This window comes from Haliaeetus albicilla, chromosome 13, assembly GCF_947461875.1.
Source record: "Haliaeetus albicilla chromosome 13, bHalAlb1.1, whole genome shotgun sequence".
In the NCBI taxonomy this organism is placed as follows: Eukaryota; Metazoa; Chordata; class Aves; order Accipitriformes; family Accipitridae; genus Haliaeetus; species Haliaeetus albicilla.
The window spans coordinates 39,333,297-39,352,657 of NC_091495.1; the positions used below are offsets into that span (position 1 = coordinate 39,333,297).

Sequence of the window (19,361 nt, forward strand, 5' to 3'; positions counted from 1 at the left end):
AGGGTGTCAGCGTGGAAAGCGGCTGCCTGGGCAAGGAATGCCCTGGGGTGGGTTGCGCCCAGACGAGACGGTGATGGGCGCCGGGGCTTTTCATCCAGAAGGGTTTGTGGCCTCGGTGATGGGTGAAGAGGTGCCGAACCCAGGCCTGGGTGGCTGTCCCAGGGCTGGCGAGGGCAGGAGGGTGCCCGTGGCTGTGCCCTCGCTGCCGCAGCATCCCTCTGTGCCACCCTGTTCCCCCCGCCTCAACCCCGTTCCCCCCCCACCTCCCTTTGCTGAACCGGGGTCTGGAGCCGCTTCCCCGCGTCCCAGCGGGGGACAGAAGCGCGTGACACGGCCGGTGGCGACCGCACACAGTTTATTGATACACCGCCAGCACAGCACAGGGATGCTCAGGGGGGGAGGGGGGGGAACGGACGGACGGGGGGGGGGTTGTTCTCTTCTACCGTTACAGCGTGCATCGGATACACAGAAATGGGAAGCGGGCAGCCCACGGGGGCTGGCACGCAAGCGCCATGCTGCCGACGGCTCATGCGGGGGGCGGCGGAGGGGGGAGATGGGGTTGGGGGGGGGGTCGTCAGGTCCGCTCCCCCACCCCGGCTCCTCCGGCTGCCTCCTGGGGCCGGGGATTCGGGCGGCACAGCGACGGCTAGAGCAGAGAGCGAACACGGCACAGCGCTGCACGACACGGGGGGGACGCCACGGCGTCCCCCACACCACTGCGGACACGCGCACCACGACTGCAGCCCCGAAGCAGCGCCGGCGGGAGTGGGGGTCCCTGCCCAAGCACCCCTCCATCCCTGGGAGCAGTTCAAAACTGGGGGGGGGGTGCTTCCAGCCTCTCCGCCAAAACCCCCTGGGGTGGCCGGGGAGCCCCAGTCCCGGTTGGCAGGGCCGGGGCTCCCCAGGAGCTGCGTCGCCGGCGTGGGGTGGGGGGGCGAGCCTTGGAGCGGGGGGCCGGGGGGATGCGGGGGATGCCGGAGGGGAAGGGGGCCCCGCAGCGGCTGCGCGGCGGAGGGCAGAGCACGGGGCTCACGTCAGCGAGGATGATGCTGGTCGGCCAGTCCAGGAGATGAAGGCTTCCTCCCTCAGGGCACAGAGCAGCATTGGCTCTGTCTCCGCGCTGGGCGAGCATCCCACCGGCTCCTTCCCGGAGCAGGCAGGGGTACAGGCAACGCCACTATTTACACCGGCCAGGTCCCCCGCACCCATCCTGGTCCTCCACCCAGCAGCGTCCGTGGGAGAAGCCCCCGCGGCGGGCATCTGTCCCCCTCCCCGGCCCTGCCCGCATCCCACCCTTAACGCCCCACGCTGATGTTGCACGTCTTGCAGCTGGGGTCCTTTTTGGCGTTGGCGGTGGAGAGGCTCATCAGCTGGTGCCCGCTGATCTCCCCCAGCACGCCGAGGCTGAGGTCCACCGGCTCGGTGTATATGACCTCCAGGATGCTGTCCTGGGCATGGCGGTACACCAGCTCGCCTTCCTCCACGCAGCACGTCAGGAACTTGTTGGAAGAAATGTCCAGTTGGGGTAGACGCTCCCGGCAGAAGAGGTCCCCCGAGGAACCCTTGGGTGCCAGGACCAGGACGACGTAGTGGTAGGCGGTGTACATGCAGTAGAAGTCCGCGAAGTAGAGGTTGGTGTTGGGGTTGAAGAGACGCTGAGCCGGGATCTGGAAACGGTAACGACCGTAGGGCGAGTCCTGGGGGGGCTGCCCGGTGTTGAATTCGGTGTTGCAGCTGAAGAAGATGCCGTGCAGCATGCCGCTGGTGGGCGAACCGTGGCTGCCGCTGTTGTCCTTCAGCGACGGTTTCATCACGTTCCCGCAGTGCATCCTGCGTGCGGGGACCGGGACGAGGAGGAGGAGGAGGAGGAGGGACACACGCACACACACACACACACACAGGCAGGGTCAGGGGACGGGGCCCGGCGAGGACCGGGTGGCCCCGGGGAGGGGGAGCGGGGACGGGGGGTACCTGACGTGCTGGAAATACTCCTTGTGTTGGTTGCGGTAGAAGACGGAGAAACGCAGCATGCGGCCGGCGATCAGCTCGGCTTTCTCCTGCAGCTGGGCCAGGTGCTCCTTGGCGTAGTCTGGGGACGGGGACGGGGACATCAGGGCGTCTCCATCCCCCCCGGCAGCCCATCCCTGCCCGCAGCTCCCGTTCCCCACACCTCCCGTCCTCCCACTCATCAGCTGCTGCTCCAACCGGCCCCGGCTTGTGCAAGCTCACGGCATCGCCCCCGTCCTCCCGGTTCCCGGCCCCGGCAGCGTCGGTTCGGCCGCCCCCACCGAGCTCACCCCCGGTACAAAACTCCACCGTCTCGCTCCAACCGGACACCAAGTACTCGCCGTCGCTTTGCTTCACCGCCGTCTGCACCGCCACGCTGTACTCAGTGCGGGGGCTCAGGAACCAGTGTCCCCGCACCGTCATGGGCAGCGGCACCGCCTTGGCCACCAGTTTGGTGGGGACGTCCTGCGCCAAGGGGCGAGGGTCAGGCAGGGTGGCATCCCCCCCCCTGCCCTGCATCCCTGCCCACCCCTGCCCGGTGCTGAGGGGATGCTGCCTGGTACCGCACGCTGCAAAATATCCACGCCGGTGCCTCTGCCGGGGTTTGCCCGGCACCGAGACACCCCCAAAGCAGCGTGCTGCCATATCTCCTGCTGCAACCCCCCCCCGCCTCAGCTCCAGCCCCGGCATCTCTCCCTCCTCCCCGGCTGCCTGCATCAGCTCCAAACACCTCCCAGCAAGGTCGCTGCTGCTGGGACAGGGACAATGGGTGTCCCCCGCCCGGAGGGGTCTCGGGGACCCCCTACTCCCGATGGCACCTTGCGGTGTCAATAGGCCACCGAGCAGCACCGCAGTGCAGAGCCGTTTCTGTGGCAACAGCGGATGCTGAAGTCGGGAGACACAGGGGAAAAAAAAAATCCCACCCCCCACCACCCCCCCCTTATTATTGGGGAGGAGAAAAAAAATAATGTTAAACATTAAATAGCATCACCCTGGCAACCGCGCTGCTAAAAACGTCCTGAATTAGTGACTCGCATCCAGGAGGAGGGGGAGCGCAAGCGGTTTGTGGCTCCGCTCCCCCGCGGGGTCTCGGGGGGGTCGGTCGCACCCCGGTCCCCATCCCGGTCCTCTCCACCGGCCACATCCCGTGAAGAGATTTGATCCCAAACCAGCGTAGGAGTGGGCTATAACCCTATTGCCTCCCCCAAAACCCCTTCTCCTCTCCCCGGGCGGGGGGGTCCCGCATCCCCCCCCAGGCTCACCCGATGCTTGAACTTGTTGGAGTTCTTGTTCTCCTTCTTGTTGAGGTCGATGAAGTAGTGGGTGACCCTCTCCAGGTCCCCCTTCTCCATGGCCCAGGAGATACGGAAAGAATCGCAAGTGATGTTGTTGATCTCGATATTTTTGGGGGTAGAAAGCAGCTCCATGGCCGGTGGGGCTGAGCTCCTGCGGGCAGAGGGGGGGTGGTGGTGGTAGGGGTTTTTTTTTGGGGGGGGGGGGACGGGACTGTTGCTGAGCGTGGCGGGGGCGCCCGCTGCCCACGACGGCAGCTGCCAAGGCGGGCGGCCGCCCGCACCGGTGGCCCCCGCGGCGGAGCAGATGGCACCGGGGTGGGAAAAGCGGCCGGCAGCCAGGAATAGGCAACGCAGGCAGGAGCAGGCAGCGGAAAGCCGGGAACAAGCCCGTTCGGGAAGCGGCTGCGTGGGGGACCCGGCCGCTCCCCCCCCCCCGGGATGCCACGGGGCCCCGGCTCGCCGCCAGTGGGTGTTTCGGGGTTTGCTCAACACCGGGTGGGGAAAGAAAAACAAGGGGAGCGGAGGGAGTGCTGGGAGAGGGGAGGGTTGCACGCAGGCAGCTGGCACCAGAAAAGCTGGATCCGCCTTTGCCCTGGCCCACGGTCGCTCCGTGCCTCAGTTTCCCCGTTTGCTCTCACCCCCTGCGCCCCGGGAAGCCGCTCTGTGGGGTGGGTGCACGGGGGGGGTTTTGCAGCCCCGGTGCGGATGCCGTCGGTGGTACCGGGACACGGGAACCAGGGGACGCACCGAGGAGGCTGGGGGAGTGGGAGGTGGGTGCCCCCCCCTCCACCCCCCGACCACGCACCCCGGCACAGGAGGACCCCCAGGGCTTGTGCAAGGCCCGCGGGAAGCCGGCGGGCACCCATCCGAACCGTGGCACCGCGGGGCTGCCAACGTGCCCGCAGCCCCCCCCCCCCGCGCACCCACGTGCAGGGGCGTGCGCCCACGGCGGCTCGCACACGCGTGCCCACGGTCGCCCACGCCCGGGCTCCTCCGCACACCCACCCCTCCCCGCTCCCCCCCCACCGACCGCTGCGCGGCATCGCAACCACCACCGCCGTGCCGCTGCAAACACCGCTTGGCACCCACGGCTACGTCCGCCCCACGCGTGGGCACCCGTGGGCACGCGCCCACGGCCGCCCACAGCCACGCACGCCCCCCCCCCCCACCTCCGTGTGCGGCATCCCACGGCGGGGTGCTCGCTTGCCCTGCGGCGAGCAGAACCCTGCACCCCCAGCCTCCCCTGGCACCCCCAATGCCCAGTAGCCACCGGACCCCCCCAGCTGGGTGTCACCCCATGTGCACCACCCCAATACCCCCCCCCCTCGCCAATGTCAGGCAGAGGCGGAAGGTCAGCGCTTTGGGGGACGGCAGCGCCAGCCCGCTGCCCCGTTCCCGTGGCCGGCGGTGGGGCAGGGGGTCTCGCTTTGCACCGGGAGCTTTGGAGCCGGATCGTGATGTCCGTCCATCCCGCGGTCCCCGTGTCCCCCAAGTCCTGCCAGGACTCAACCGATGCCATCGGGAGGGTCGCAGGTTGGACGACTTGCCGGTAGCACCGTATCGGTGAGGCCCTTACCTGGCCGTGCCGGGGGGCTGCCGGGATGCGGTGGGATGCCGGTGGGGTGGCAGGGCAGGCAGGGCAAGGGAAGGCAAGGCAAGGCAGGGCAGGCAGCCCCGGTGGGGCCGAGTCGCCGAGCGGGAAGGGCAGAGGATGCCCGGTGAGAGAAGCGCGGTGACGATGGTACCCAACGATGCCGCGCTGCTGCCTGCGGCTGCTGCGACTGGGATCCTCCCAGCCAGCTCGGAAATAGCAAACACCCTCCAGAGGAGGGAAAAAAAAAAAAAAAAATTAAGGAGGAAAAAAAAAAAAAGGAAAAAATATATATCTAAGCGACTCGGGGAGGGGGGGAACTAAAACCAAACCCCTCCTTGTTCTGCCAATCCGGTGGCGGGTTGTGTTCGGCGTCAGGTGATGGAGGCAGCGAGGGTCCTGCCCGCGAGGGGGTGTGGGCGGCTGTGGGTGCAGTTTTGTGGGTGCTGCCTGAGCCCCCCCCCCCCATTTTGGGGAGGGGTGAGGGGTGTCCCGGTTGTGCCGGGGGCGGGAACCGCCCCCGGCACAACCGGGACACCCCCCCCCCCCAAAATCTGGTGCACTGGCTGCGGGGGTGGGGGGTGCTGGCACCCCACGCAAGACCCCCCCGTGGGAAACGTGGGTGCAACCCCCCGTGGGGGGTGCTGGTTTGCTGCTGGTGATGTGGGGGACACCTTTGTTTGGGGGGGGGCGAGCACCCTAAAAAAAAACAAAACTCATTGCCCCCCCCAGAGCTCCGAGTGCGTGGGGTGCCCACGCATGCTTCCCCCAGGGGGGCTGTAGGCTGGTTGGGTGCCCCCCCCCCACCTCACCCCGGGCTGCAGGGGGGTGGCTGCAGGCCAGGCAGCCGAGGGGGGGGTCAAATGAAGAGGTGACAGCCCCCCACACCTCCCCAGTGTCCCCGTCCCCCGCCCCGCACTGCCCAGTATCCCACGGGCCGGGCATTGCCCGTTCCAAAGATGGCGCCGCCACCTTCCTCATGGGACCGGCCAGTGCCAAGCACAAAGATGGCGGCTCATTGGCAGGCCCTTGGCGCCCTCAATAAAGATGGCCGCCGCGGCGTCCTTCCGGGAAGCTTAAGTCGCACTGTACGCATGCGCATTGGCGCTGTGAGCCCGTGGTTGCCCGGACCCGGTAAGGGGCGGCGTGGCGGGGCAAATGGGTCCGGGGGGGGCCGAGCCCCGTGGGGAAGGAGGTGCGAGTGGGTCCTGTTTAGGAGTGTATGGGGGGGGAGAGCACCCTGGGGAGGGGGATGCAAGTGGGTCCTGGGGGGTGCATTGCGAGGGGGGAGCAATCTGGGGTGGGGGTATACGAGTGGGCCCTGTTTGGGGGTGGGGGGGGCTGGCCCCCCTGTGCAGGGTGCTGGGCTGGGTGCCCCTGACCGTGTCCCGTGTGTGTGTGTCCCTACGCAGGGCCAGGCCGAGGATGGCGGAGGGGGGCCCGAGCGACAGCAGCTCACCGGGCAGCCTGCGCCCGGGGCTCCCCGGGACACGGGGGCTGCTCGGGAGGCGTCCCGCCGCCCCCCCCCTCACCCCCGGACGCCTGCCCTCCATCCGTTCCCGAGACCTCACCCTGGGAGGAGTGAAGAAGGTGAGGACACTTGGAGGGGGGCTCCCCCAAAACCCACCCTTTTGGGGTGACCCTGCCTCCTACCCCACTGCTTGGGGGATTTTTGGGGACCCCCCACAGCCCCAGGAGTGGTTTCGGGGTGCTGGTCCGTGCAGGACGTGGCCGGGTCCCCAGCCGCCTCCTCCAGCCCCGCGGCCGGTTTGGTTTCTGTTGCTTATCTCCGCTCGTGCAGTGACTTGTCCCTCTGCTCTCGTTTGCAGAAAACCTTCACCCCCAACATAATTAGCAGGAAGATCAAGGAAGAGTAAGTGGCCTCGTAAGCATTTCTGTGGGGTGCGGAGGTGGTTTTGCCGGCTGGTACCTGCGCAGTGGGGTCTCGGTGGGCAAAACGTGCCCCGAGAGGGGAACCCACTGCTGGGGTGGGGGTGACGGGTCACCTCCCCGCTCCCCAGGCCCAGAGAGGATGTCTCCGTCAAGAAGGAAAAGAAGGAGCGGGACCGGGACCGGCAGCGCGATGGGCATGGCCGGGGCCGGGGCCGGCCCGAGGTTATTCAGTCCCACTCCATCTTTGAGCAGGGTCCTGCTGAAATGATGAAGAAGAAAGGTAACGAGAGCTGCCTCCCTTCCCTGGGGGGGGGTCTCCAGCCCGTTCTGTCAGGCTCAGGGCTCACCCCAGGGCTGCTCCCCTCTCCCCAGCAGGCTCCTGGGACAAGACGGTGGACATGTCAGACTTCGGCCCTTCCCATATCATCAACATCAAGAAGGAGAAGAGGGAGACGGACGAGGAGACGAAGCAGATCCTGCGGATGCTGCAGAAGGACGATGTGAGTGGGGCCGGGTGGGGTGGCTTTGGTGTCACCGGGCTCGTGCTTAGTGTCCCCTCTCCCATCCCCGCAGTTCCTCGACGATCCGGGGCTGAAGAACGACATCCGTAACAAGCCGGTGCAGCTGCCGCTGGCCCATTCGGGCTGGCTCTTCAAGGAGGAGGCAGCGGAGCAGGAGGACACCCAGCCTTGGCTGCCTGGCCCCAAAGAAGAGAAGATGGAGCTGGACCTGCCAGCGGTGAAAGGTACACTGAGGTGGGGGGCATCCCAGCGGGCAGAGGCTGTGGGGGGCTTCCCCCCACACTTCCCTGTGCCCACCTACCACCTCTCAACACCTCCGTTGCCAGTGAAAGAAGAGCCGTGCGATGAGGACCCCCTGCCCAAGCCAGTGCAAACCAAGGGACCCCCTGGTTTCCCCCGGGACATTTCGGTGGCCGAGCTGCTGCAGCGGCTGAGCCTGTCGGCCGAGGAGGAGCTGCTCTTCCTGCAGCTGCCCGACACGCTGCCCGGCCAGCCGCCCACCCAGGACACCAAACCCATCAAGACAGAGCTGCAAAACGAGGAAGGACAAGTTGTCGTGGTGAAGCAGGAGAAGAGCCAGGTAGGGGGCTCAATGAGGGGGCAGCGGGGTGGGATGGGGGACAGCTTGCTGATGTTCCCCCACCCCATTCCACGGTATCCCTTGGCAGGAGGCGAGGCAGGCAGAGAATACCTGCACCCTGGCCGACCTCCCCGAGGGGCAGGTGGGGAAACTGCTCATCCGCAAGTCGGGGAAGGTGCAGCTGGTGCTGGGCAAGGTGACCCTGGACGTGACCATGGGGACCCCCTGTTCCTTTCTGCAGGTATGGGGGCTGAGGAGGGGGGTGCTGGGGACCCGATTTGTGGGGCTGCACCCCAAGATAGCCCCTTGGGGTCCCTGCTGGGGTCATGCTGGCCCCTGGTGAGATGGCTCTTGGGCAGCCTATCCCTCTGACAGTGGTGGGGAAGGATCCCCACTGTTCTTGTCCCCAGAGTGAGGGTAGCAGCGGGGCACATCTCCTCCAGGCTTAGCCCCCCACAGCAGGCAGGCACCTCGCCCCTTCTCCCACCACAGTTAACGGGTTTCTGGTGGGAGTGGGCTGCTCACGGGTGTTTCTCCCCTCTGGAAAAGGAGCTGGTGTCCGTCGGCATCGGGGACAACCGGACGGGCGAGATGATCGTCCTGGGCCACGTGAAGCACAAGCTGGTGTGTTCTCCGGACTTTGAGGCTCTGCTGGAGCACCGGCACCGGTAGCCCAGGGGGAGCTGGGGGGACCCCAGCCCCACACCCACAGGCCGTGGGGACAGTCCTTGCACAGCTTGGGGACCCTGTGGCACCCTGGCTCTGCCCTCAGCCTCTCCAGCCTTGCTTTTGGGACATGGAGAGGTGTCTTCTGCAGGTGTGGGTGCAGGACCGGCTCCTACCTCCTTCCTAACCCTGCAGTGGAGCAGTAGCGAGGGTGGGGGCTCTGGCTTTACGCCCCAGACCCGCTGCCCACCCTGTGCAAAACAGGCAGGGTTGTTGCTGCCTACATCTCACAGATTTCTGGATGTGTGGGACCGTGGTGTCCCCCCTTGGCTCTCCAGCACCCATGCACATGCTGGGGAGTGCAGGACGCATACTTGGGGGAGAAATGCGGAATAAAAACCTCTTTTTCCCCCTGCTGTGGGGCTGCTCAGTCTCCTCCGCGGCGCCTCCACCCCGTGTGCCTGCCCCACCAGTTGCCGTCTTGTCAGGCACCTTGGCCCCAGCACAGCACGCTCAGTGCTGGCAGACGGGGCCACGTCCTTAACCACTTACTCGCCGCTCCCTTGGGAGAGCCGGGGGACCCCCTGCATGCTGCCAGGTCTCAGTGGGCAGAACCCCAGCCTGTGCCGGTGTGTGGGGGCTGAGCACCCCCGGGGAGCAGGCAGCCGGGAGCATCTTCCCTGCTCCACGCTGAGGAAGCAGGATGGAGGCAGCAGGGTCTGTGAGACCCCCCCTGGGGACCAGCATTGGCCCTGGGCAATGCTGCAGCATGGCGGGGGGGAGGGTGGCTAGTGAGTGGCCACCACCGCATCCCCATCCTGGGGGCTGCGTGTCTTGGGGGGGGTAAACAGCATCACCCAACCACCTCCCATCATGGAGCCAAACCCTCCCTCGATCCCCCCCTCGGCGGGCAGGGCAGCACCACTTGCCCATGCAGAGCTGGGCTGGGGCTGCACTTGCCCCCCCCGCCCCGCTCTTGCCCCGGCCCCGCCCCCGCGGCGGGCGCTGTCCGCGGTGCTGAAGCCCCTCAGGTGCGGGGATGGGATCTCTACGAGGGGCGTGGCTAGGGAGCTCCCCCCGATGAGGGGGTGGAGCGATGGGGGGTGGAGCCTCGCCTGCGCAGTGAGTCGTCGTCGGTATCATCGTGCTCGGCGCTGCAGGCGGGAGCTTCGACGGGGCGGTCATGGAGCCCGCCCGGTCGTTCCGTCTGCCCGGCCCCGGTCCGGCTCCCGCTCCTCCGGGCAGACTGCGGGGGATCCCGAACCGTGCCCAGCGCCTGCCCCAGCCGGGTTTGCCCGAACCCCGGCCCTCCCTGGTGCCGCTTTCCACCCTGCTGTGTGGCCTGGGCCTGGGTGAGCGGCCCTGTCCCTCTCTGGAGGCCGGGGACTGGCCCCTCGGTAGGTGGTCGTGCCCCCGGGTGAGGTGGGGGGGGGGCCAGCCTGGCCTTCCCCCTCCCCTCAGCCATTGCCACCACCCACCGTGCCCTCTCCTTCCCGCAGGCCGCTGCACCGCTGGCGTGGCGGAGGCTCTGGCACGGCCCAGCCTGGCGGTGAAGGATGACGAGGGGATGGCGGCAGCGCTCCCCGCACGTGGGCGGTGAGTCCCCGTTCCCCCTCCCTTTATCCCCCCCCTTCCCACCTCGGTCCCCCAGTCCTTCGGATGGTTTATTCGCCGACCACGGTGGCAGCGGGCTGGGGGATGCTCTGCAAGTGACACCGTTGTGGTGACCGAGCCGGTGCCCGTGCCGCCTCCTGCTCCGCTCGCTCGGTGGTGTGGTGGCTTGGTGGTTTTCCACCGAAACCTGGTGTTTTGAGCATCTCCAGGCAGGGAGCACCTGCTGCATGTGGGGCATGAGCAGGGGGATCCGGCTGCCGGAGGCAGGAGCCGGTGGGGGGTTCACCAGGGGGTGGTGGGGAGGGTCATTGCCGGGGGGTTGCAGCCAGGATGCTGCCGACGTGACCCCAGCATGCTGGGGTTCACCTCTGCCCACGCTGGGGATGCAGGATCCTGTGGCGAGGCAGAGGGGACGTGCTGCCCAGCCCCCCCGGGAGAGATGCCACCGTGCCGTCCTACGGGAAGCCCTGCATGGCTGCTGCGCCCACCGTGCCGTCCTGTGGGAAGCCCCGCATGGCTGCTGCGCCCACCCTGCGTCCATCAGGACCTCAGCCCTCCCTGCCGCCCGCCCCAGGGACCCCCCCGGCTGCCAGCAGACCGTAAGTGAAGCATCGGTGAGCTCCAGCCCCACGTTTTGGGGTCTGAGCACTGGCTGGGGTCACGGCTCACCACCCTGCCTTTGCCCCGTCTCTCCTAGGGCGCTGTGGAAGAAGCCGGAGCCGAAGGGAACAGCCTTAACCGTGGGGCTGAACTCAGTTAAAATCCACTGCCAGAATGAAGCCGTCTACCAGTACCACGTTACCTTCAGGTATCAGCATGGGGACGGGGGGCCGGGCTCCCCCCCGCAGCCCCTCTGAAGGGTGGGTGCCTCCGGGGCAGAGCGCTCCGTGTCTCTCCCTCCCTCCCTCCGTCCCAGTAGCCACTAGATGGAGCGGCCAGCGCAGCCATGGTGCCTGCGGGCAGAGCTGCTGCAGGGCAGCAAAGCAAATGAGCTCTAGCTTTTTTCCCCACGTGGGGTTTTTGGTGTCCTGCATGGGCTCTTATTGGGGGGTAGAGGAGGGTTAAAAGACCAAGGACTTGCCAGCGGTGGCAGGTGATGCATTCCCATCTGCGGCAGCCCCGAGGTGGAGTGCAGGAGCACGCGCTTTGCCATGCTGAAGGAGCACCAGGCAGTGACAGGGAACGTGACCGCGTTCGATGGCTCCATCCTCTACCTGCCCATCTTGCTCCCCCAGGTAAGGGGTGACACGATCCGCACCAAGGTGAGGTTGTTCTAGCTGATTTGGGGGCACAGGGGTGCCCCCCCCCCCCAGGTCTCCAGCCCATGTGCTGGGTAGGAAAGCATCCCTCCTGCCCTGGTTAACGTGCCTTCTCGCCCCACAGGTGGTCAGTCTGAAGGCTCAGAGGAGGAGCGACAGGGAGGAGATCACCATCACCATCCAGATAACCAAAGTGCTTGAGCCTAGCTCGGATCTCTGCATCCCTTTTTACAACGTGGTTTTCCGGAGGTGAGGGTTGGCAGAGACCCTCCCCAAGCTCCAAGGAGGAGACCTTCCTCCTCCCTCAGAGCCTGGGCCCATCGTGCTTTTATTTTTCTTTCCTAGGGTGATGAGAATCTTAGATATGAAGCTTGTTGGGAGAAATTTCTTTGAACCTGACCAAGCCACCGTATTACAGCATTACAGGTGGGTGCTGGACCTGGTTTCCTCCTGCCGCTGCCCAGGGGCCTGAGTGTGAGACAGGGATGTCCCTGTCCCCCCAGTAGTAGTGCAAGGCTGGAAATTCAGAAGTCTTTGCCAGGTCAGCTCTCTTGGCCAGGTCTGGTTAGCCTGACCTCAGAATGCCTGTTTTCTGCAGTGCAATTCAGGGGTTATTAGCTGAAAGCTGGCAGCCAGCTGGGAAATAAATCCGCATGTGTTTTGAGTGCTTCTTGGTGAGCAGGACGGCTGTCCGGCTTCTCTGGCAGCGCCATGCAGGCGGCTCCGGTTTTAACCCAGGCGCCGTTGGGCATCTTCCCCTCTGGGCACAGGCTGCAGATTTGGCCGGGATACTCTGTCAGCATCCGGAAGAAGGATGGCGGCCTCTTCCTCTTGATCGACGCCATCCACAAAGTCATCCGCAGTGATTCCGTCCTGAATTTCATGTAAGAGAAGGGAAAAAACACAGAAGAGCCCTGCGGGGCTTTAGGGGTGAGGGTGGTTTTCCAGCAGCTGTATGCCTGGGGCTGGCTCTCGGCAAGGGCAGTGCCAGCTGCAATCGCCGGACCATGGGCCACCGGTGCTGTTTGGCAAAAGGCATTTTATTTTTGGGGTAGCACGGGCAGGGAGCATCACCATGAGCCTTTTCTCGTCCTCCTCCTTCTCTCCTCACCGCAGGCACGCCATCTACAAACAAAGTGTCAGCAGCTTCCAGGACGAGTGCACCAAGCAGCTGGTGGGCAACGTGGTCATCACTCGCTACAACAACCGCACCTACCGCATTGACGACATTGACTGGAACAAGACCCCAAGGGACAGTTTCACTCTGGCCAGCGGCGAGGAGATCACCTTTGTGGACTACTACAGGTAGGGGCCTGCTGGAGCATCCCTTAGGATGAGCGTCTGTCAGTGAGGAAGTGTTTGATGCCTAGCTCTGACCCAACGTGGGTGGGCAGGAACAGGAACATCTCACCTGATGCCATTTCCCTGCTGTTTTTCCAGCAAAGCCTACGGGATCACCATCAGCGAGCTGGACCAGCCGCTGCTCATCCACAGGCCCAAGGAAAAACGGACACCAGAGGGGAAGGTGAGCCAGGCATGGAGACCTGGGGAGGGAAAATTGGAGACCTACAGTCTTTTCTCAGCTCTTCCAGCTCCTGTCCTGCCCATCGCTGGGAGGGCGGGGGCTTGCAGCCCCCTCGCGGTGCTGACGGTGCCTGTCCTCCTCCCTGCAGCATCTGCTGGACGTGATACTGCTCGTGCCAGAGCTCACCTTCATGACCGGGGTCCCCGAGATAAAGAAGGACAGTCGAATGGTGAAGGTCAGAGCATGTTTGCATGGTCTGAAGCATAGTTTGATGGTCTCTGCTCACCTGAGCTGGCGTTGCCTGGTTTGGAGAGATAAGACCCCGGCCAGCCACTGACGGGGGGAGCTCAAAGTCCCCCATCATGCCCGGGGTTTCCCCAACCCACCTCCTCCCGTGCCCGCCTGCTGCAGGATGTGATGCGGGAGATGCTTCAGAGTCCCAGCCAGCACTACGCACGTCTCACCAGCCTCCTGCGCAGGATCAAGGACAGCCCAGAGGCCTCACAGGAGCTGATGCGCTGGGGGCTCACCCTGGATCCGGATATTCACAGGGTAGGGGCTGCAGGGTGCTGGGCTCTGAGCTTCCCCTACCCAGGGAATGGAGGCAATGGGTGCACCGGAGCTGCCAGGGATTTTTGCTCTGTTCAGACGCAGGGCCGAGTCCTGCCCACGGAGAGGATCAACATGCGGCACAGCTCCTTTATCCCCACTGAGGACCTGAGCTGGAACAGGGAGGTCACGCGAGAAGCTTCCATCTCAGTGGTGAGCCCACTGCTCGGCCGTTGCAACAACATCCCCTTGTTTGAAAACTGGGATGGGTTTTCTTAGTGCTGGCATCCCATCTGCCCCGCTCCTGTCTGAGCTTGTTCGAGCTAAAACCCTTCCCTTATTTATATTGGCTTTATGCTTCAGCCTGTTTTTCCTAAGGAGGTTAGAGGTACATGGCTGCAGCATCTGCTTTCCCACCTCCTCCTGGAGTGGCTGAAGGCTTTCAGACTGCTGGAATAAGATGTTTTGCACCCTTTAGGTTCCTCTTGGGCCGCTTTCCCTCTCCCAAATTTCCTTCTGTGCTGCAGGGCTGGGAGCTACATGGTTTGGCAGTCGCAGCCCCGAGGCAAGGGCTGTCCTCGCCTCTCTCCTAGATTGCCATGAACTACTGGCTGCTAGTTTACCCAAAGCGCCTGCAGGACCTGGCGAAGAATTTGGTGGCCACCATGGAGAGTGTCTGCGGCCCCATCGGCATGCGCGTCAGCCGTCCTGCCTTGGTGGAGCTGAAGGATGACCGCATCGAGACCTACGCCAAGACTATCCGAACTGTTTTGGATAGTGAGGTGAGGAGAGGGGCTCAGGGGGATAGCGCAGGTTAGCACAAGGTTCGTGTGTCTGTTGGGGAGGGCTGTGCAGCTGGTGGATCTTCTTGGATCCCTGTGCATCTAATACTTGTGCATCGCCCTCCCCTGCTCTGCTTCCCTGCAGGACAAGGTGCAGCTGCTCCTGTGCATAATCTCCAGCAGCCGGGAGGACTTGTACGGGGCCATCAAGAAGCTGTGCTGTGTGCAGTCCCCGGTGCCCTCCCAGGTAGGCGAGGGGCTCGGCAGAAGGAGACCACTGGCGCAGGGAAGCTGTGGGCATCTCCAGCCTCGCTTTTCCTGTTTTGCCCCCCTGCAGGTCATCAACGCGCAGACCCTTGCAGGCCAGTTGAGCAAGATGAAGAGTGTGGTCCAGAAAGTCCTGCTGCAGTTGAACTGCAAGCTCGGTGGCGAGCTCTGGGGGGTCGACATCCCCCTGGTAAGGCGGGCAAAACCACTCAGCACATGCGTGTGATGAGTTTGCAAGCTCCGGGGCATAAACTGTTGTGGTCACAGGCTTCCCTCTGGGGTTGCAGATGAACCGTCTGGATAATTGGGGTCGGTGTCTCCATTTTGTGTGTGCAAAGTCCCTCGCAGCTGAAGGGATCCAGACAGGGCAGCCTGGAGGTGTCTGAGTTATCCCTAACTCCCACGTGCCTTTTTTCCCCCCCAGAAACATCTGATGGTTATCGGCATGGATGTCTACCACGGCCGCAGCAAAGGGATGCGCTCCGTCATCGGCTTCGTGGCCAGCATGAATCAGTACGTGGTGCCTTGGGGGGAAGGCTTTCCTTCCGCCTCCACCCTGGGGATGCAGGGAGGGTCCCGCACCAGCATCGCCACTGCCTCTCCTTTGCTGGGAAAGGGGTGAAGCTGTTGTGCTCGGCAAGGTCTCTGCCAGCGTGTTTATGTTGGGTGTCACTGGCCATGGGTGCAGGCAGCGCCGGCCTTTGGCGTGCCCTCAGCGCCGTATCGGTGGGAAAGGCACCGCGAGTGCTGAGCTGGGGTCGGTTTCGGTTGCACAATGGCTCGGTGGACTTTGGCTGACAAGGGGGGTGCCTGACGCTCGTCCCCCTTCCATCCCCAGCATCCTCACCAAGTGGTATTCCAGGGTGGTCTTCCAGATGCCCCACCAGGAGATCGCCGACAGCCTGCGGCTCTGCCTGGCCGATGCCCTCCAGCACTTCCACGAGGTGAGGCCAAACCCCCAGCCTGGCACTCTTGAAAAAGCCCTCCCGTGGTTTAATGTCTCCTCAAAGCAAGGGAAAAACACCCCAAACCTGTCAGCCCGAGCGCGTGCGAGCAAGCAGACATCCTCGGCAGCCTTTGGACTGGATGTGGCACCCGCAGCCACGCGTGCCCGGGGAGGCTAACCCTTATCTCGGGAATGTGCGAACCTGCCTCAAGGATTAGTTTGCACTGGGGGAAGTGCCACGTTACACCTCTGCTCGTATCAGCATCGAACTGCTGAGTCCTGTCCTCTTGTCCCACATCCCCAGCGTGAGAAAAACAGCGTGTGACAGGGCAGGAGCCAGGACCTGCTTTTGGCATTTTCTCATCCTTCTGCGGGTGCTGGAGAAACACCCCTGAAAACTGGAAGTTTGCTGGTCACCAAACGCTTGCCTGTGGGCAGGATTAGTGCAAACACTGCTTCTCTCTGCCCTGCCAGTCCCTCTGAAACCTGTTTTGAAATGCATTTGCTGGGGCTGTGTATAGTTTGGGGCTTTCTGCAAAGCTTGAGGGTGATGGGTTGAATTCACAGGCTGCAAGACCACTGAATTGTCAGCCCTGGAGACCTGGTGGGCATCTAGCACCCAGCTTCTTGCTAGGGCATGCATCTCCCCCTGTCAGCCAGTCCTGTGTACGGTGTCGGGGGGAAAAAACAGCGAGCTCTTCCAATTTCTGCTTCCCCAGATGAACCACTGCTTGCCCAAGAAGATAGTCGTGTACAGGGATGGCGTGTCTGACAGCCAGCTCAACACCGTGCTCAAGTACGAGATCCCGCAGATGCAGAAGTGCTTTGACACCTTTGAGAACTACCACCCCAGCATGGTAGTCATGGTGGTGCAGAAACAAATCAGCACCAACTTCTACACCCTCACGGCAGAGCAATTCACGTCCCCTCCTCCAGGGACGGTCATCGACCACACGGTCACCAGCTCGGACTGGTGAGTGGCAGCAGCAGCAACGCTGGCTGCTTTCGGGAAAGCTGCATATGGGGCGCAAAAAAACCCTTGTGTGCAAACAAAACTGAAAAAAAAAAACCAAACAAACAAACTGGCGTGCAAAAAAACCTTGCTCTTCCCTCCCTCTCAGGCAGGATTTCTTTTTGTTGGCCCATCGCTCTCGCCAGGGCTGCAGCATCCCCACACGCTATGTCTGCGTGCTGAACACGGCCAACCTCAGCTGCGAGCACCTGCAGAGGTAAGGGCAGGCTTTCCACAGCCCCTCTCAACATCCCGCAGCGTGGGGACCCATGTCTGACCTCCTAAATCTGTTTGGTTTTTTGCATAACAATCCCCTGGAGCTAGTGGGGAGGGCAGCAGGTACCTGTGCAGGTACTGGGCTGAGTCTGCTCTTCATACTGGGTTAGCTGGGAGGACTCGCAGCAGATGAGGGAGAGGAGGCGGATGGCATCCCTCTTGCCGGCTCTCTGGGAAGGAGCTAATTGCAAGTGTGATAAAGGAAAATCTGTGTCACCTAGTGCTGGCCTGGGTGGCCTTGCAGGAGAGCTGCTGCGGGTTGAAACACAAATAGTACCCGGGTAATTAATGCAATCAGCTACTATCAGTGCCCAGGCAGGCAGAGCCTGACCTTTATCTCGTGCAATCAGGAAGAAAACATCCCTGTGAGCAGGTTTGACCTTGCAGCCTTTGCAGCTCCCTACTGCTGGACCACAGCGCTGCCATAGGGAGCAGGATCCGTCCCTGCAGCAGCAATCCTGCAAGCCCCAGGATGCCAGCGAGCACTGACACCCTCTCCACTCGCTGTCCCCAGGTTGACATTCAAGCTCTGTCACCTGTACTGGAACTGGCCAGGCACCGTCCGGGTCCCTGCCCCTTGCAAGTACGCGCACAAGCTGGCCTTCCTCTCGGGACAGGTCCTGCACCGTGAGCCCAGCGCCCAGCTCTGCGACAAGCTCTTCTTCCTATAGCTGATGCGCTGGCAACGGGGGGAGAAAGAGCTCGCTTTGGGGTTCGGCTCCCCCAGACGCTGCTGTTAAGTCTCCTGCAAGGGGGACTGTCTTTCCTTAAAGGTGTTGTTTTGGTTTGGTTTTTTTTCCAATTTATTTCCGCACGTGGTTTCTTGGGTTCATTTTTATTGTTGTTTTAAAAGGGTGCTTGGAAGCACTCTGGCACGGTGGCAGGGCCCCAGAGCCGTGGACTCTTGGGCTTCATCTCCATGGGAATGAACCTGGAGTAAAACCCCTCTGCTGTGAGGCTGCCAGCCTCTGCTCACTGGTTTCCAGTCCTCCCAGCAAAGGGATTTGAGTAAATAAGCCCCAAAGGTGATGCTGCTCCCGCAGAGCAGGCTGCAGCTCATCCCTGCCCATCCCCCTGCCCCGTGCAGGTGCTGGATGCAAAACCCAAAGATTTCTGGTATTTTTTCCCCCAATCTCTTGCATTGCCATTGAGACAGCCTCCAGTTTAAAATCTTACTTTGCTTTTTCGAGCTCCTGTTTAACAAACCCAGCTCCGGTTCGGCTGGTTGTCACGTCCTTAAAAAGTCACTGGTTTTCCAAGAAGTCTTCATTAATTTTATTTATTTATTTTTATTCCGTTGGGCTGGTAGGAGAGCAGGTTGATATCCCAAGGGAAAAGTGTGTGTTTGAGTTTTCTGCTATTTCGGATGTTTCTTTGCCTTGGTCAAGAGGTGTCTGAGAGCTTTGAGTTTGAAGCTGTTGGGGGGCTGTGGAGGGGCTGCAGGAGCATCCCCAAAATCAGCTGGATTTCACCTCTGCGTGCCCCCGACCCACCCCTTGTGCAAGCACCAGCAGGGGTGGGGGTACAGTGGGAGCCTCTCCCAGCCCTCCCCTTTTTGTGCAAAAAAAAAAAAAAGTTGAATTTTTTTTTTTTTTTTTTTTTTTTTTTTTTTCTGTAACTGTAGTTTTCAGTTAACTTCATTAAAAGTGTTGCTGGCAGCTGCTCCGTCTCAGTGTAGGCTGGTCAACGGTGGGTGAAGGGGCTGGGTGCTCGTGGGGATGTCCTGACCGCTCTTTCCCCGGGGGGGTCCTGGGATGGAGGGGACAGGGAGGGGGACACACAGCAGTGACACGATGCTGCCTGGCAGGCAGGAGCAGAGCCTGTCACCACGTCCTTTGCGCCCTGGGTTAATCATTCACCCTTGCCAATAACAGCTTTTACCCCTTTTATTTGCCGGTCCCGGCGGACTTTGGCAGCCTTCGCTCGCCCAGCCCGGGCGGGTGTTTTGGCACAGGGGGACGTTTGGCCTCAAGCGGCTGGGGGGGTGCTGGGGCCAAAGTGGGGGTGATGGCTCAGGGCAGCTGGCCGGGCCCCCGGTGTGCCTGGCCTCCCACCAGCCGGCTTTTTATATTGTGCCGTCGCCGCTGCCGGGGAGAAAGGCTGCCTTGTCCTTGCCGGCTCCTTGGCACCGGCAGGAGAGCTGGGATGGCCCCTGGCTGGCATACTCGGCCCCCCCCCGGTCCCTTCCAGGGGGTTCCCTGGGGTGCCATGTCCCCTCAGGTGGGGTCTGTTTGGTACTCTGGCCCCTTGGGAGGGGGCTCAGGGGTGCCCCGTGCCCCCAAGGGGTGCTTGGGGGGGATCTGAGGGGTGCCCTGTGCCCCCAAAGGGTTCCTGGGGGGGGGGTCTGTGCAGTGCTCTAGACCCCTGAGGGATGGCCAGGGGGCATCTGTGGGGTACCCCATCCCCCCGGGAGGGGTCTGTGGGGTGCCCCACGCCCCCAAAGAGTCCTTGGGGGGCAGAGGGGGTCTGAGGGGTGCTCCATAACCCCAAGTGGTGCCTGGGGGGGTCCATGTCACCAAGGCATGCCTGGGGGGGGTCTGTTCGGTGCCATATACCCGGGGGGGGGGGTGTCTGTGGG

At 63.2% G+C, this 19,361-nt stretch overlaps 3 protein-coding genes across 3 annotated transcripts; 2 read left to right on the forward strand and 1 right to left on the reverse strand.

The window, feature by feature from the left end:
* Positions 1 to 338: 338 nt before the first annotated feature.
* PHYHIP (phytanoyl-CoA 2-hydroxylase interacting protein) lies at positions 339 to 5,034 on the reverse strand. Its single transcript, XM_069801003.1, has 5 exons — positions 4,879 to 5,034; positions 3,270 to 3,453; positions 2,298 to 2,472; positions 1,972 to 2,089; positions 339 to 1,830 (listed from the first exon to the last, which is right to left on the reverse strand). Exons 2-5 carry the CDS (start codon positions 3,432 to 3,434, stop codon positions 1,296 to 1,298), a joined length of 993 nt encoding a protein of 330 aa, XP_069657104.1. The 5' UTR covers positions 3,435 to 3,453; positions 4,879 to 5,034; the 3' UTR covers positions 339 to 1,295.
* Positions 5,035 to 5,959: 925 nt separating this feature from the next.
* Positions 5,960 to 8,969, forward strand: POLR3D (RNA polymerase III subunit D). The gene is made up of 9 exons (XM_069801004.1): positions 5,960 to 6,027; positions 6,306 to 6,483; positions 6,723 to 6,766; positions 6,915 to 7,066; positions 7,159 to 7,286; positions 7,360 to 7,531; positions 7,634 to 7,887; positions 7,976 to 8,128; positions 8,437 to 8,969. Exons 2-9 carry the CDS (start codon positions 6,319 to 6,321, stop codon positions 8,557 to 8,559), a joined length of 1,191 nt encoding a protein of 396 aa, XP_069657105.1. The 5' UTR covers positions 5,960 to 6,027; positions 6,306 to 6,318; the 3' UTR covers positions 8,560 to 8,969.
* Positions 8,970 to 9,671: 702 nt separating this feature from the next.
* On the forward strand, positions 9,672 to 18,349 carry PIWIL2 (piwi like RNA-mediated gene silencing 2). The gene is made up of 21 exons (XM_069801005.1): positions 9,672 to 9,950; positions 10,053 to 10,149; positions 10,557 to 10,766; positions 10,865 to 10,975; positions 11,285 to 11,402; positions 11,551 to 11,675; positions 11,772 to 11,852; positions 12,197 to 12,310; positions 12,543 to 12,731; positions 12,867 to 12,951; positions 13,100 to 13,186; positions 13,363 to 13,503; positions 13,600 to 13,713; positions 14,094 to 14,282; positions 14,428 to 14,529; positions 14,620 to 14,739; positions 14,974 to 15,062; positions 15,388 to 15,493; positions 16,215 to 16,468; positions 16,617 to 16,724; positions 17,298 to 18,349. Exons 1-21 carry the CDS (start codon positions 9,737 to 9,739, stop codon positions 17,452 to 17,454), a joined length of 2,811 nt encoding a protein of 936 aa, XP_069657106.1. The 5' UTR covers positions 9,672 to 9,736; the 3' UTR covers positions 17,455 to 18,349.
* The last annotated feature ends 1,012 nt before the right edge of the window (positions 18,350 to 19,361 follow it).

Coding starts and splice junctions, on each gene's coding strand:
- PHYHIP (XM_069801003.1), bottom strand. CDS start 3,434: ATGGAGCTGCTTTCTACCCCCAAAAATATCGAGATCAACAACATCACT. Junction 2,090..2,297: donor GGTGGAGTTTTGTACCGGGG/GTGAGCTCGGTG, acceptor CCCCGTCCCCAG/ACTACGCCAAGGAGCACCTG. Junction 1,831..1,971: donor GAGTATTTCCAGCACGTCAG/GTACCCCCCGTC, acceptor CCCCGCACGCAG/GATGCACTGCGGGAACGTGA.
- POLR3D (XM_069801004.1), top strand. CDS start 6,319: ATGGCGGAGGGGGGCCCGAGCGACAGCAGCTCACCGGGCAGCCTGCGC. Junction 7,532..7,633: donor GGACCTGCCAGCGGTGAAAG/GTACACTGAGGT, acceptor CTCCGTTGCCAG/TGAAAGAAGAGCCGTGCGAT. Junction 8,129..8,436: donor CCCCCTGTTCCTTTCTGCAG/GTATGGGGGCTG, acceptor CCTCTGGAAAAG/GAGCTGGTGTCCGTCGGCAT.
- PIWIL2 (XM_069801005.1), top strand. CDS start 9,737: ATGGAGCCCGCCCGGTCGTTCCGTCTGCCCGGCCCCGGTCCGGCTCCC. Junction 12,732..12,866: donor ACCTTTGTGGACTACTACAG/GTAGGGGCCTGC, acceptor CTGTTTTTCCAG/CAAAGCCTACGGGATCACCA. Junction 14,530..14,619: donor AGTCCCCGGTGCCCTCCCAG/GTAGGCGAGGGG, acceptor GCCCCCCTGCAG/GTCATCAACGCGCAGACCCT.